Below are 16535 nucleotides of genomic sequence, written 5' to 3' on the forward strand. Positions count from 1 at the left end.
TCGTCGCTCTGAATGATTGCTGTGAGCGTAAATTGTCACTGTGGGGTGTTAACAGCGTAGGAAAATAAAAGATATTCATTTCGGACCATTATTACCTTATATTAAAGCGCTCAGTTTAGTATCCTCGTAGCATATGTCAGATTTTGACCCCATATGCATATGGAAGTAGTGCATCTAGCTGAGTGTCATCTTTGGCTTTCGGTATATCATTTGAGAAAAGCGCTGGTTGTGTTCGGAATCCATGCTGGTTGGCGTGAAGGAGATAACTCAGTTCGAGCAACCTCATTACGTCGGAACACAGAATATGTTCTTAGACTCTGCAATAAATGGATGTAATTGTTGCTGGACGGTAGCTTTGTGGATCATTTCTGTTACTTCATGTCTATGGGCACAAATTTTTATGTCATCAGACTAGCGGTTTCGGTCTATAATGACCTTCTTCAGACCTGTTTTATAAAAACATGTCCCAATATACTGGAGCCATAGTGGCATCGTCCAAAACTGTTTTTATAAAACAGATCTGAAGATGATCATTATCGACCGAAATCGATAGTCTGATGACATAAAATTTTGTGTCCATAGTCGTGAAGCAAATGAAATTTATTTTCGGGTCACGGTTCAATTCGTGACCATGTCACAGCTTGGGATTTTTGTTATCTTCTCTGTAGGAAGTTCAGATGGTTCAAATGGCTCTGAGCACTATGGGACTTAACTGCTGAGGTCATCAATCCCCTAGAACTTAGAACTACTTAAACCTAACTAACCTAAGGACAGCACACAACACCCAGTCATCACGAGGCAGAGAAAATCCCTGACCCTGCCGGGAATCGAACCCGGGAACCCGGGCGTGGGAAGGGAGAACGCTACCGCACTACCACGAGCTGCGGACATCTGTAGGAGGTCGTGAACTGCACTTCCTTTCATATACTGGGCAAAGTTTTTTGACGAAGGAATCTACGGTGTATTATGGTTACAATAGGACTGAGTTGGCCTCATGTTCCGTATTGTATCTCATTGGGGCTCCGTCGAGAGTGGGAGGTAACTACGTATGCTGCCGGTCGATAGCTTGCTGATGCTAGCATCCGACTTTCAAATATTTTACCCGTGACCTTCGGCGCTGCGAGACGACTGTCACCTTGCGGAGGTCCTTAGCGCGCCTGACTAATAACCCTCGTCCCTCGCGGCAGGGCGGTGGGCGCCTCGCGTCATCTACCGCGACGCTGCGCTCATCTGCCGCTTCCTGTGCCGGCGGAAACCGCGACACACGCACGTGCGTGTAGCCTCACGCACCGTGCGAGCCAGCTAGGCCTTCCAGTTCTCGCGGAAACTTCGTCCTCTGTGGCTCCTGAGAGCTGTTCCTCTACAGTGCAACAAGTGCGCGGGCCGTTCCCTGCAGCTGCCGCCGTCACGGTGAGTTGGTAACATTCCGCACGTAGGAAAAAAGTCAGTCTACCGTAGAATTTTGCAGCTAGTTTTACGCTCGCGTTTTACTGTTACCTTTCTGGAGAACGTACATCTTGTCAGTGGATCTCAGAAACAACGGTCGTGTGAAATCCAGCTCGCTCCATTCGTCCACGAGATCCATTATGCAGTAGATATCGAAAGCTGGGCTGATAGATATTAGAACACGCACGGTGCCATATAGACAGTTACTTTTTCATCGCTCAGTTCACTAATGGAATAGGGCATAAAAATCAAACTTTTTGGTACAATTTTAGCCTCTGTCATACAGTTTTCAAGCCGGCCGAAGTGGCTGTGCGGTTAAAGGCGCTGCAGTCTGGAACCGCAAGACCGCTACGGTCGCAGGTTCGAATCCTGCCTCGGGCATGGATGTTTGTGATGTCCTTAGGTTAGTTAGGTTTAACTAGTTCTAAGTTCTAGGGGACTAATGACCTCAGCAGTTGAGTCCCATAGTGCTCAGAGCCATTTGTACCATTTTGAACAGTTTACAGTAACTTCTGGAGTTTATAAACAGATGAGCCAAAGTATTATGTCCACCTGCTTCACGACATGCCCATCGTTCACCTTTGGAATTGCCAATGGCCCAATTTATTGTGTACCAGGACAGTTAACATGCTCTTTCCTGAGAAAAAAAGGATGAGAATTATAATAATTACGTACATTTAAATTTTCGTGATGATAACTAAAATTTGGCGATTACCCCACGCAGGCGAAACTTAACTCATTTTCGTCGGCCACCGAGAATTAGGGTGTAGTCCGATCTTTCGAAAAGGAGCGGTATGGACTCTGGCGAAGAGTATCACGATGTGATGTTATTAAAATAGGCAAAAGTAAAAAAAAATATTACAAAGGTTCAGACTGCTGCCAGGGCCGTACTCGTACGGAAATAGCGCAATCGGGGAAGATGTGGGGCGAACCAGCTGGCACCCGGCAGTTCGTGTTGCGGTAGTCCCGGACGACCCACATATTATGCAGATTGCTGAGCGGTAACAGCCGCGGATCGGCCGATTGCTGGAAGCCAGCACAGGGCGCAAGTATTTCTGGCGCCAGCGGCCGTATGGCGCTCCGTCCCGCTTGCAGCTCATTTTGATGCAAATTCCGCTCCCTCTGCAGTGACTTGCAGGCGGCCACCAAGTGCGCTGGGATTCCGCAAATAGCCGAGCATTTCCGGCTCGCTCCATGTCGGACATGTAAACGACACGGCAGGTTTCCGTGATCGCCGAAATATACTTACGTTTTCCGCTGCGCTCAGCTTGTTTTGAGGCCACAGTGCCGGCGCACCGATGCGACAGGTCTGTAGTCGCAACGACTTTATGGAGAACGGTGACTTTATTTCCTTCGAGTGAATGCGATGGACTGGAGAACTGGCGAAGTGGCAGTATTCTCTGCCTGCTTTTGGTTTTTCTGCCTGAAGATTAGTGCCGGCCGCGGTGGTCTAGCGGTTCTGGCGCTGCAGTCCGGAACCGCGGGACTGCTGCGGTCGCAGGTTCGAATCCTGCCTCGGGCATGGGTGTGTGTGGTGTCCTTAGGTTAGTTAGGTTTAACTAGTTCTAAGTTCTAGGGGACTTATGACCTAAGATGTTGAGTCCCATAGTGCTCAGAGCTATTTGAACCATTTTTTTGATTAGTAACTAATAGCTGTCTGGTTATCTTTTTCCGTGTGATGGTCTGACTTTGTCTTCTTCACGTAGTTATTTCAACAAATATTAAGCGCAAGAGCAGGAACTTATTGATAGATTAAAATTGTGAGTCGGACCGGGTCCCGAACTTGGAAGGTTGTGTTGGTGGGCAGTACGACAGCCCTGTGGTTACACCTTTGTATGGAGGACTGGCGATTTTGAAGACTAACATCCTTCGAATAAGAGCAGCGAGTTGTACAACTGGTAGACTGGCCGAATATGTTTGTTCAAAATGGTTCAAATGGCTCTGAGCACTATGGGACTTAACTTCTGAGGTCATCAGTCCCCTAGAACTTAGAACTACTTAAACCTAACTAACCTAAGAACATCACACGCATCCATGCCCGAGGCAGGATTCGAACCTGCGAGCGTAGCGGTCGCGAGTTTCCAGACTGTAGCGCCTAGAACCGCTCGGCCACTCCGGCCGGCAAGAGATATGTTACAATTGAAGCAGTACATCCAAACACATTCATCACACATATATAACAAAGGCTTACACAGAATATTTCCATTGGTTTATACAGAACAGTTAAATGATAAAGCGTTTAGCTGTCAAAGAGTACCGTATATCTCTATACAATGATGTGTCGTGATTAGTGAGTAGTGACTCCACACTGGTGAAACGTCCCCTCAGAAAAATTAAGAATGACTCTGCTGATAAACTTCTACGTTCTTTGATTTACAAACAGCTGAGCAAAACTCAACGTACTCAAACAGTTTTCTCCTTACTTATTCTGATCATCACTAAAGTGACACACAATATTTTTTAGCGCAACTCAATCTGACTTTCAATAATCCCTACAAAAGAACGGCCCTGACTAACAATAACCTGTACCTTTCATGAATCGCTTACCTCACAAAAATCTTCGTTACTCGAACTACTGCAATACAGCGAGCGCCAATACTGTCATCTAAATAAAAGATAACTACTGAAGGCACTAACTACTGATGGGCATAGTAAGCAAATGAAAGATTTTGATAGAGAACAAACAATGTATTTACATTAATAGCGTTCAAAAGTCATCATATATACAGGGTGAGTCACCTAACATTACCACTGGATTTATTTCGTAAACCACATCAAATACTGACGAATCGATTCCACAGACCGAACGTGAGGAGAGGGGCTAGTGTAACTGGTTAATACAAACCATAAAAAAAATGCACGGAAGTATGTTTTTTAACACAAACCTACGTTTTTTTAAATGGAACCCCGTTAGTTTTGTTAGCACTTCTGAACATATAGACAAATACGTAATCAGTGCCGTTTGTTGCATTGTAAAATGTTAATTACATCCGGAGATATTGTAACCTAAAGTTGACGCTTGAGTACCACTCCTCCGCTGTTCGATCGTGTGTATCGGAGAGCACCGAATTACGTAGGGATGCAAAGGAAACGGTGATGGACCTTAGGTACAGAAGAGACTGGAACAGCACATTACGTCCACATGCTAACATCTTTTTATTGGTCTTTTTCTCTGACGCACATGTACATTACCATGATGGGTGAGGTACACGTTCGACGGGCGTTTCATAGGACGTGGAGGACGTATAAATTGGCCAGCCCGTTCTCCTGATCTTACACCTCTTGACTTCTTTCTGTGGGGTACGTTAAAGGAGGATGTGTACCGTGATGTGCCTACAACCCCAGAGGATATGAAACAACGTATTGTGGCAGCCTGCGGCGACATTACACCAGATGCACTGCGGCGTGTACGACATTCATTACGCCAGAGATTGCAATTGTGTGCAGCAAATGATGGCCACCACATTGAACATCTATTGGCCTGACATGTCGGGACACACTCTATTCCACTCCGTAATTGAAAACGGAAACCACGTGTGTACGTGTACCTCACCCCTCATGGTAATGTACATGTGCGTCAGTGAAAAAGACCAATAAAATGGTGTTAGCATGTGGACGTAATGTGCTGTTCCAGTCTATTCTGTACCTAAGGTCCATCACCGTTCCCTTTGGATCCCTACGTAATTCGGTGCTCTCCGATACACACGATCGAACAGCGGAGGAGTGGTACTCAAGCGTCAAATTTAGGTTACAATATCTCCGGATGTAATTAACATTTTACAATGCAACAAACGGCACTGGTTACGTATTTGTTTATATGTTCAGAAGTGCTAACAAAACTAACGGGGTTCCATTTAAAAAAACGTATGTTTGTGTTAAAAAACATACTTCCGTGCATTTTTTTATGGTTTGTATTAACCAATTACACTAGCCTCTCTCCTCACGTTCGGTCTGTGGAATCGATTCGCCGGTATTTGATGTGGTTTACGAAATATATCCAGCGGTAACGTTAGGTGACACACCCTATATAACACCTTTATCATTATCCACCAAATGAATCGAAGCTTCATGATTGCTTCGTCCATTTCTAGACTCTTCAAAATCGTAAACACTCACATTTGGATGTCCAGAATATCCGCTATCTGTCAGAAAATAAAATCGATTATTGGGGTCATTCTTACAGGCGATCAAAAACCGCGGTCGCGACATAGATGACGGTAAGACAATTAATTTGAGACGCATGGTGTCGCAAATGTCAGGATACACCCAACGTACTGAACATGTGACATTACCACATGACGTACCTCAACAAACCAAGTAAAATATTCGCGCGCGACTTTATCGTGCGGATCTCAGGGTTCGAATCTTTTCTGTTGCAGGCAGTATTTTTTTCACTGCGTTACGTTTTAATATGTTTACATTCAAGTAAGATTTATTATTTGATTACCGGCCTTAGGGTCTCCGCTGTCTATTGCGGCCGGCTGCAGCGGCCGAGGGGTTCTAGGCGCTGCAGTCTGGAGCTGCGCGACCGCTACGGTCGCAGGTTGGAATCCTGCCTCGGGCATGAATGTGTGTGATGTCCTTAGGTTAGTTAGGTTTAACTAGTTCTAAGTTCTAGGGGACTGATGACCTGAGAAGTTAAGCCCATTGTGCTCCGAGCCATTTGATCCATTTTGTTCAATTACGAAGTACAGTACAACAGAAACTTACCGTACTGCGCCGCAAGTAAATGAGTATTAGCTTCCGAGTTGCAATCGTCACCAGGAACTTTTCTTCACTAAATAATGCCCGTAAACAAAAGAACAAGGCACAAAAGGAAAATAAAAGCACATAACAAGAACAACTTTTCCTTGATTACAGCGAGGAATATAATTGTGTAACTTCTACGTTTACAGCAGATCACATTTACTAAAGGTGTTCGAAATGTGCACCGTTAGCTCGAATGCAAGTGTTGCATCGTTAAGTCAGCCATTCACACAGAATTGCGGTGAGGTACACCGTCCGGTGTCTTCACATGTTGAACATTTCTCATCCATACATGGAGTATTTCCCGACATTTACGACCCCTTGTGCCTTATATTAAAATACTTGCCTCAGTGCCATCTACGTCGCTTCGAGGGTTTTTCAAACATTGAGAAGAATTGCCTTGTATATCAGAGCAAGCAAGGTATGTACACATATCAAACGGAAGAGAGACATTGAAGATGGAAAGAGAAAGGGGGAGAGAGAGAGAGAAAGAGAGAGAGAGAGAGGGAGAGAAAGAGAGAGAGAGAGGGAGAGAAAGAGAGAGAGGGAGAGAGAGAGAGGGAGAGAGAGGAGAGGAGAGGAGAGGAGAGGAGAGGAGAGGAGAGCATAATTCTTTCTGTGTTTCGCTATGCTCCCTTTCTCTTGCTGCAGGGCAGAAATAAAGTACTGAAGGGAGGAGCGGTGTGTACCCCTTGCAGACACCCATAAATCAATGATGCGGTAGCAATATCAGTTATTTTTGGTGTAATTAAATGTCCCGGCGGCTTAGCTGAGGTCGGTATCCTGCTGTTTTATTGTCTAAGGGGAGGAACCTGCCGTCGAAGAGCGAGGCGGAGGAATTCTCGGCCTCCTCGTAGTTCCTTAAGGTAGTTCATCGCTGAAAGTATCCGTGTCTCACTCTCGATTGGTAGCGCCTCAGGGTGGCTGTCAAAATCAGGTCCAGGTGGCCGACTGTAGCTATGTATTCACGAACCCGTATCCTCCAAGATTTTAAGCGAACAAATAAAGAATTCCTTGACCCTTTTCATAAAATATTTCAATTGATGTTTACAATAGAGTAATAACTAAGTACGTGCAACATTTATGAAAATTTTAAAATGTATCTTCTGTATAATCCGATGTCTCCCTCCCGCTAGAAGGTACTACGAGCGTCGTTCAGTAAGTACTGTAGCACTTTTTTTTCTCGGCCACTTTCGGTTGTAAAAATGCGGAATTTAATGTAGCATGTCCGCAACTCGTGGTCTCGCGGTAGCGTTCTCGCTTCCCCAGTACGGGGTCCCGGGTTCGATTCCCGGCGGGGTCAGGGATTTTCACCTGCCTCGAGATGACTGGGTGTTGTTGTGCCGTCTTCATCATCATCATTCTTCTCCATTACGGTTGGAGGAAGGCAATGGCAAACCATCTCCGCTAGGACCTTGCCTAGTACAGCGGTGCGGGTCTCCCGCATCGTCCCCTACGCTCTGTAAAGGAGTATGGGACTTCTTCGTCATCATCGTGGAGTATTCCCGCTTCAGCCCCTATATTTTCATGAAGTTCCGATTAGTAACGGTGCTATATTTAGTCTTCAGAATTGTCTCTGTAACAGAGGTGCGTTCCAAGAGCTTTCATTCCGCGCCGAGTGACCGCGTGGTTTGAGGCATCATGTCACGGACTGCGCGGCCCCTCCCGCCGGAGGTTCAAGTCCTCCCTCGGGCATGCGTGTGTGTGTTGTTCTTAGCGTAAGTTAGTTTAAATTAGCTTAATCAGTGTGTTAGCCTAGGGACCGATGACCTAAGTAGTTTGGTTCAAAAGGCTCTGAGCACTATGGGACTTGACGTCTGAGGTTATCAGTCCCCTAGAACTTAGTACTACTTAAACCTAAGTAACCTAAGGACATCACACACATCCATGCCCAAGGCAGAATTCGAACCTGCGACCGTAGCGATCGCGCTGTTCCAGACTGAAGCGTCTAGAACCTATCGGCCACACCAGTCAGCACAGCAGTTTGGTCCCTTAGGAATTCACACAAATTTGAACAGGAGCTTTCATGGAGTTTCTTTCGGCGGAAAAGCAGAACACCGCAGATATTAGTGGGCGGCTGCAGAATGCCTGTGGAGACCTGACGGTGAACAAAAGCACGGCGAGTCGTTGGGCGAGGCGTCTGTCATAATGGCACTAAGGTCGCACAAACGTGTCCGACCCGTCGCACACAGCTGTGACTACTGCAGCGTTGGAACGTCCGGACACTCTCGTTCGAGATGATCGACGAATCACAATCAAACACCTCTCTGTTCAACTGAACGTCTGTGCTGATCTGCCCATCCGAAAGGAGCTCACGAAACTTCATTGGACTCTTCTTTATCATCCATCCTACATCTCGGATCTCGCGCCTACCGACTTGAAGGACACACTCAGTGCCAATCAGTACGTGGATGATGGGGAAGCTATTGATGCAGCAAGACATTGGACCAGTAGAGTAGTACCATGCTGGCATACACGCCCTCCCAGTGAGGTAGCGTAAGGCTGTCGCACTGAAAGCAGATTATGTTGAAAAATAGGGTTTTGTAGCCAAAAGCGTTAGGAACAATATGGTGGATTGGAATCCTTAATGAAACTATAAGAAAAGATCCTGTAGTATTCTGGAAACCAGTACCCGTTGACATACGGACCAATCTGTCCTTTCGTTATCATTTGCCTGGTAGGTAGAAGTAGAGACTTTAAGCGGTGCTTCACGTGTTTACCACGCATCCTGCCTGACACTGCTTTCTGCCCTTCTTCACAGTGGATAACGCACTCTTCCAAATACACCCTGCTCCCTTCGGACTGCATCACATGCATTGGTTACGACCCCCTGTAACGTTTACACCTTGTCGATGAGTTGGGCGTACACCAGTAGCCTGTAAATGTCCCCGGAGCCACAAATCCAACGAATTTTCGAATCCGATGAACAGGGAGGCCATGCTACCAGACCTCCTAGATCAATCAATCTCCCATAAAACATTGCGTTGAGGTAGTGTCGTACGATGGTAGAAGATGGGGTGATGTGCCTTTGTGCGCAAGCCGCCGTGGTAGCCTTTCTGCAAGAGTGGCGTTCTCCAGTAACGCTTAAGAGATACGAACGAACATTTGTTCCTCTTCGATACTATAGAATACATCTCATTTACTACAAGCTCTTTGCTTTCCATATTTTGGGAGGAGGTAATATGGACCAAAACAAGGAAAAAAAACTGACTGGTAAACATGGGCTCTAAAATGCATACCTTAAAAGCTATGAGCCCTCGTTCAGCAAAAGAGGTGTGTTTCACAATAGCGAAGATGAACCGGTGTTTATAGCTCTTTAAGTGTGCGTCATTTTAGAAGCCATGTTTACGAAACATCATTTACTTATTATGTGTAAAGAACCTGTCACTAAAGTTTGTCGGTGCTTTTGTGGGATGCGTGTGTGTGTGTGTGTGTGTGTGTGTGTGTGTGTGTGTGTGTGTGTGTGTGTGCTGATGAGGGCGGTGGGGTACGAAACCCACGCGTTACTTGATTACGTCTTGCGGAGCCGAAAACTGCTCAATGAGTGAATAAGGAAAAAAAAAAAAAAATTGGCCATTTATGTAGCTGATAAGTTTTCGCTTAACGATAATCTCTATGAGGCCTGAAACTATTCCTTTAGAGATGTTGCTGGTGGGAAAGCAATATTTAGTTGGGGATCTCAGTAGTATCCATCATCCTGTATCTTAAGAAAATGGTTCAAATGGCTCCAAGCACTATGGGACTTAACATCTGAGGTCATTAGTCCCGTAGACTTAGAACTACTTAAACCTAACTAACCTAAGGACAGCACACACATCCATGACCGAGGCAGGATTCGAACCTGCGACCGTAGCAGCAGCGCGGTTCCGGACTGAAGCGCCTAGAACAGCTCGGTCACAGCGGACGGCCCTGTATCTTAGCAACGAGGAATTTCAAATGCGCACGCTCAACACAGCAGGAAGATAAGTTTGTTGTTATTGAATGGAAATGTCTGTAGCAGTTCTCTTGTGGTGTCTGTTATCATACACTGATGTAATTTTCGAGATGACTGTTCACACACCACACGCCTGATGCATTTGAAAAGTAGCGTGAATCGGAAACCCTGGAGTAGCGTTCTTCAGTGCCCGTACTGTGACACAGTGTCAAGCGTGTCGCGTGTTTTTTAATGTCTTCTAATCTTCCGCAGATACCATATCCAGAACATAAAAAATATAGAGCCAAATCGTTTCTTGTAGGTGCCCAATTTCCAAGAATTCACTCGTCATTATACGCACAATGATAAAAAAATATTTTAAATACACTTTATGAGTTTTTTTGCGTGTGAGAAGAAAATCAAGTATAGCGGTGTAGCGAGGGCTTGAATCGTACCTTGGTGTGCCCCAAAGGAGAAAAGACTGAGAAACATGGCTCTGAAGTAAAGTGTGTGGAGATGGAAAGTAATTTGTAAGTTTGTAGCTATTTGCTTTGAAACATGGCTCTGAAGTAAAGTGTGTGGAGATGGAAAGTAATTTGTAAGTTTGTAGCTATTTGCTTTGAGACCCCCTACAATCAAAAACTATACTGAGACCACTCTACATCCTTATACATTCGGCACCGTGGTCGATTAAAAAATGATTGTCGTGCGGGGGAAAAAAAGGGATAGTTACTCCAAGTTTATCGCGCCAAGTAAGCTTGTTACTGGCAGCAAACGGAACAAAAATTCTGTACACACCACTGTATGCACATTGGCGGTCTGCCTTTGCGCATTGTTAACAGTTAAGGCGACTGCTCACGCTTCGTCGGGAAGCGATTTATAACGATTCTGGCCATGCTGACGAAGCCATTGATTGTCGCTGCACACCCCTCCCCATGCCCTTTGTAGCGCGTGACGCCGCGCTTTATTTCGCCTGTTTACACGCCGCCCTGACGGAAAACCTTTGAAAAGCTGAACTGGCGACCAAAGTAGGCACATTGTCGCAAGCTGACGTCTCTATTTGTCGATGGCGAAATTTCGCATCCCGCCCCGAAAACTCCCCCTCCACCTTTTCTTTCGTTCCCTCTCTCCCTCTCCCCCACCCTCACTCCGTCCCGGTCTCTCTCTCTCTCTCTCTCTCTCTCTCTCTCTCTCTCTCTCTCCCTCTCTCTCTCTCTCTTTCTTCTATCATACCACACGAATCTGTTTGTTCCCATTCTCTGGCTTTACATCCTCTCCAACATTCAGTGCACGCCCTCAGCACAGTGGAACGAAAGAATAAGTGAAATCATCCATACTGAAAATCCACCACCCCTGTGTCTACATTCATCTCTTGTACCCGACGTCAGAAAAACAACAGATACGAAAACCAGAAAAATCGCTCGCAACATTGCCTCTTTTGTCGTACCGTAACAGTAAAATTGGTCCCAGTATTGTGTCTTGCGGTACTCAACGTCGGCGTAGCCACGCGACTCTAGCAAAACACACTTCTCACCCTCCCCTAATTCCACACACACACACACACACACACACACACACACACACACACACACACCTAGAAACATGCGCACGGACACACATGCTGCCAACCTATTCACCATTCTCCGCCAGATTTTCGTGCCTGTCAGATTATTAATTCTCATTTTGTTCCTTTTTCTGTGTGTTGCAGGGGCGGTGTTGGGTCAAAGCGTCTACGCTATTGGTCGCTGGCCTGAGGACTTCCGAAAGCAGCGATTCGATCTCCAGACACCCCTGCGGGCAGCAAGCTCCGGGTGCCTCGTCACACAGAGTTAAACTCGCGGTTCGCGTCGTCGCAGCGACGCTTCGACTAGCACAGTAGCTGGCCGTGTATAGATATACATTCACCTATCCAGATCTCGAGATTAAGTATACTTACTACTGGGGAGGATAAATTATATATATATATATATACGTGTGTACATAAAATAAATTCATCCGTCGCCGCCCCGTAGGAAAATTCGGATATATATATATATTATATATACGTAAATGCAAGAAATTTAAAATATTTTCTCTCTCTCTTTTTTCGCACTAAAGATTATACTGCAGGTGTTTTTGTAGGACTTTTGTGAGAGGCTGAGTGTCGAGTGTCGTCTTTCCAAGAAGCGCTTTGTGTTCGTGAGCAGTGGATCAGCCCCTGAGGGGACAGTTTCGCGAGTTCTCTGGCGGGTCCAGCCTAGAAGTGTAATTGTTAAAAAGTGTCAATATTAGTGCTCGCAGTTTTGGCCTGGGAGGAATAGATCGTGCAGGACGGTGATAGCGGAGCACGGCCGCGGTCCCTGAAGATGCCAGTCCGCTCGCTGCGAGTGGGGTAGAAGTGTCCACAGCCGAGAGAGGGCCACGTAACGGGAGTCAGGTTCCCCCGGGAGTCGAAGCAAGCCCGTAGCCTGGCGGTCGCCTGCACGAAGCTGTGGGGGTCCCCCACCAACTCCGCCGCCGCCGGCCCCTACGCGCCAGCCGCCGCGGACGCCGCCTCCGACGCCGCCGCCTCCGCCGCCGACGCGTCCTCCGCCGACGCGGGGCCCCGCCCCCAGCAGCAGCCGCCACCGCCGCCGCCGCTCCACCACCAGCCGCAGCAGTACCCCCAAGCCGCTGCCAAAATTTTGGTTTTCGGCGGCAGCCGCGCTGCGTCGAGTTGGGAGACCGAGGACGCGGCTGCGGGGGCGGCTGCGGGGGCGGGGGCGGCTACGGGGGCGGGGCCTGACGAGGACGGAGGCGTGCCGGGGGCGGGCGACGCGGGAGGCGGCGGTCCGGGGGCCGCCGCGGTGGCGCCGCCGCCCAAGATCTCGCCGCCGTGGTCCGACCTGTACCACAACCCCCACCACCACCAGCACGCGCACCACCACCACCCGCACCAGCTGCACCACGCGGCCGTGCAGCAGCAGCAGCACCACCCGCAGCAGCACCACGGCCAGCCGCACCAGCCGCCCCCGCCGCCGCCCCATCCGCACCATCCCCACCACCACCAGCACCACCAGCACCACAACCACCACCAAGCCCAGCACCCGCACGCCCACCAGGGCTCTCCCCACCTCGACCCCGGCATGAGTTCCTATTTCGCCAACTCGTACATGCCCGACCTGCGCAACGGCGGCGTCGTGCCCGCCGAGCACCCGCACGCGCACTACGGCGCCGCCGTGCAGCAAGGCCCCGGAGGCGGCGCCGACCCCAGCTCGGGGGCGGGCGCCGCCTCGTGGGGTGGCGGCGGCGGCGGCGCCGGGGCGCAGCAGCCTCCTCAGGGCATGCCCTACCCGCGCTTCCCTCCCTACGATCGCATGGACATCCGGAACGCAGCCTACTACGGCGCGCAGCAGTCCGGCGGCGGCGGCGGCCTCGACGGCTCGCCCGGGGGCGGCGGCGGCAACGGGGGCGGCGGGGGCGGAGGCTACCGCTCGGGTTCCCCCATGGGTGGTGGCGGGCAGACTCCCGTCGTGTACGCGAGCTGCAAGCTCCAGGCGGCGGCGGCCGCGGCGGCCGCGGCGGCGGCGGGGAACGGGGGCGGGGCGGGCGGCGGGGGCAGCCCGCCGCTGGACGTGCCGCCCCACCAGCACCAGCACCACGCGCACCCCCACCTGCAGCAGCAGCAGCAGCAGCAGCAGCTGTACGCCGACCCGGCGCCGCAGCAGCAGCAGCAGCAGCAGCCGCCGCCGACGCAGCAGCCGCCGCCGGTGCCGCCCCCGCACCAGCACCAGCCTCCGCTGGGCGCCGGCGTCCCGCCCCCCGGCCACCAGCACCAGCACCAGCACCCGCAGCAGCAGCAGCAGCCGCCCCCGCAGCAGCACAACGGCAGCCCCGCCAACACGCTGCCCAGCCCGCTCTACCCCTGGATGCGAAGCCAGTTCGGTGAGTGTCCCTCACTTCGGCGGATTCTCTCTTTAACTTTCTACAACCCATATTTTATCTTACATTAGCAAAAAATGTTAAAATATTATATTTGACTTCTAGCAACACATTCAACACGATTTCAGTTTTTTTATTAGCGTAGTTTATTGCCTAATGGGTCTATGTGGAGGGGTTAGCTTGGGTTGTTTGGGAGAGGAGACCAGACAGCGAGGTCATCGGTCTCATCGGACTAGGTAAGGAATTCGGTCCTGCCCTTTCAAAGGAACCATCCCGCCATTTGCCTGGAGCGATTTAGGGAAATCACGGAAAACGTAAATCAGGACGGCCAGACGCGGGATTGAACCGTCGTCCTATGTGGACCCAGTACTTATTATCCTGTCGGTCCTCTCGTCAGCTGATCTAGTTTGCAGGCGCTATGTCACGAATTGAGCGGCTCCCCTCATCGGAGGTTCGAGTCCTCCCTCGGGCATGGGTCTGTGTGTTGTCCTTAGCGTAAGTCAGTTTAAGTAGTGTGTAAGTCTAGGGGCCGATGACCTCAGCAGTTTGGTCCCTCAGGAAAAAAATGGCTCTGAGCACTATGGGACTCAACTGCAGTGGTCATCAGTCCCCTAGAACTTAGAACTACTTAAACCTATCTAACCTTAGGACATCACACGCATCCATGCCCGAGGCAGGATTCGAACCTGCGACCGTAGCAGCAGCGCAGTTCCCGACTGAAGCGCCTAGAACCGCTCAGCCACCACGGCCGGCTAGGTCCCTTAGTAATTCACCCACATTTGTACATGTTGATCTAGGTTTACAGATTAGAATGCGATGCTGTCATAAGGAAACATTGGGCTTTCGTGGAGAAGGCAGAAATATTTAAAATCTGTAATGGGTCCAGTTCGATCCATTGGGCTGGAAAGGGTTATGGGTGCTACTCGTAATGTCAATCATAACCACGTAAAAATAAAAATTAATTCATCGTCAGTTTTCTGCTCTATTCGCGGGTGCTTCGTGTCTCTGTTGCTTGCGAGAAAGCCTTAACTGTGGCAAGGCGCCTCAGGCCGCGGGGCTACCCCACGCAGCCAAAAAAATCTAACTTCCACACAAATGGCTCAAATGGCTCTGAGCACTATGGGACTTAACTTCTGAGATCAACAGTCCCCTAGAACTTAGAACTACTTAAAACTAACTAACCTAAGGACATCACACAGATTTTGCCCGAGGCAGGATTCGAACCTGCGACCGTAGCGGTCGCGCGGTTCCAGACTGTAGCGCCTATAACCGCACGGATACTCCGGCCGGCAACTTGCACACAAATTCACTGCATAATTCTGGCGGTATATGTACCAGACATTATATCGCTTCCAGCTGTAGCGAAATGCTGCCACCAACTTGACCAAGGCCGGACAGACATGGGTGACGCTGATCGGGAAGTTCAGATCCTACACCACCCATTTTTCGTGCTGTTCAGATCCTACACAACCCATTTGTCGTGCTGTCTGAAAGCTGAAATAACGTGCGATGGAAAGAGATTTTCGACGCTGAAAACGTTCACCAAGCGGCTCTCGAATGGCTTCGTGACGTAGTACTAGATTTCTGTCGTCGAGATCTGTACGAGAGGCAGAAAGTTCCTACAGCTGTTTATAGAGACTAGGTGACTATGTTGAAAATTGTCTCATGTATTTGTGCAGCAGTCAGTAAGACCTACTTGGCTTGCCACAAGAATGTATATCTTACTTTTTAAGTCCCTTCGGACTAAAGCACTTCCTTTTATGAAATGAAACAAGAATAAAAAGAGTATAATGTGACCGAGTGATACCTTCTCGTAAACTGTGAGAACGTTCAATGAGTGATCGCTTAGTCGGGTTTTTTCCATAAAGCTATAACCGCTTTTGAAGGCTACTGGAGTAGATAACAGAATTCCAAACATCCTAAATGTCATCTTTTCACAAGAAAACTTTTCCCATAAACATGGACTCCAAAACGCGTACATTAAGAGACGTGAGGCCTTGTTTATATTCCTTACTGTGGAACACACCTCTCCTAATGAACAAGGGCTCATAGCAGTTTAGTTATGAAATTCTGGAACCCATGTTTACTAGACTTTTTTCTTGTTTTGCTGTAAGGAACCTGTCCCCAAATTTTCTAGAAGTGTTTTTGGAACACCTGTATGGCTGTAGACACGTGTGTGGCTGAATCTTCTAGGAACGTAAGCTATCGGAATATTTAACAGTAAACCACTCCGCGATGCAACGTCTGTCTTGCAGCATCTGCCACGGTAGCTGAATGCTGGTACGTTAGGTTTCCGCGCTTTACGAGACGAACCCGTCACGAAACGCGCTGCTCTTATTTGGATTCTCTCTGTTTTCTCTGTCAGTGCTACCCGATCAAAGTGCTGGAGCGAGGAGCAATTCCTACGAATCCACTCTACAAACAACTGTTGAGAGCGTGGTTGAGGGTACTTAGCGAGATACCATAGGATGCAGTTTCTTCCCGTTCAATGAATCGTATGGGCCGCGGGGAGAATGGGACTGCTTAAATT

The 16535-nt window shown here is 48.8% G+C and overlaps 1 protein-coding gene across 2 annotated transcripts in view; it reads left to right on the forward strand.

Moving 5' to 3' along the window:
- The first annotated feature begins 12901 nt into the window (after window positions 1-12901).
- The window catches only part of LOC126109701 (homeotic protein antennapedia-like), a 323722-nt gene continuing 320088 nt past the window's right edge, over window positions 12902-16535 (forward strand). For both annotated transcript variants that reach the window (XR_007523714.1, XM_049914753.1), the window contains exon 1: window positions 12902-14008. Coding sequence is in view for 1 of the 2 variants with exons in the window: in XM_049914753.1 (XP_049770710.1) it covers window positions 13210-14008 (799 nt within the window). In the remaining variant the exon portion in view is untranslated. The remainder of the gene's footprint in view (window positions 14009-16535) is intronic.

Source organism: Schistocerca cancellata, chromosome 12 (genome assembly GCF_023864275.1).
Source record: "Schistocerca cancellata isolate TAMUIC-IGC-003103 chromosome 12, iqSchCanc2.1, whole genome shotgun sequence".
Taxonomy (NCBI): domain Eukaryota; kingdom Metazoa; phylum Arthropoda; class Insecta; order Orthoptera; family Acrididae; genus Schistocerca; species Schistocerca cancellata.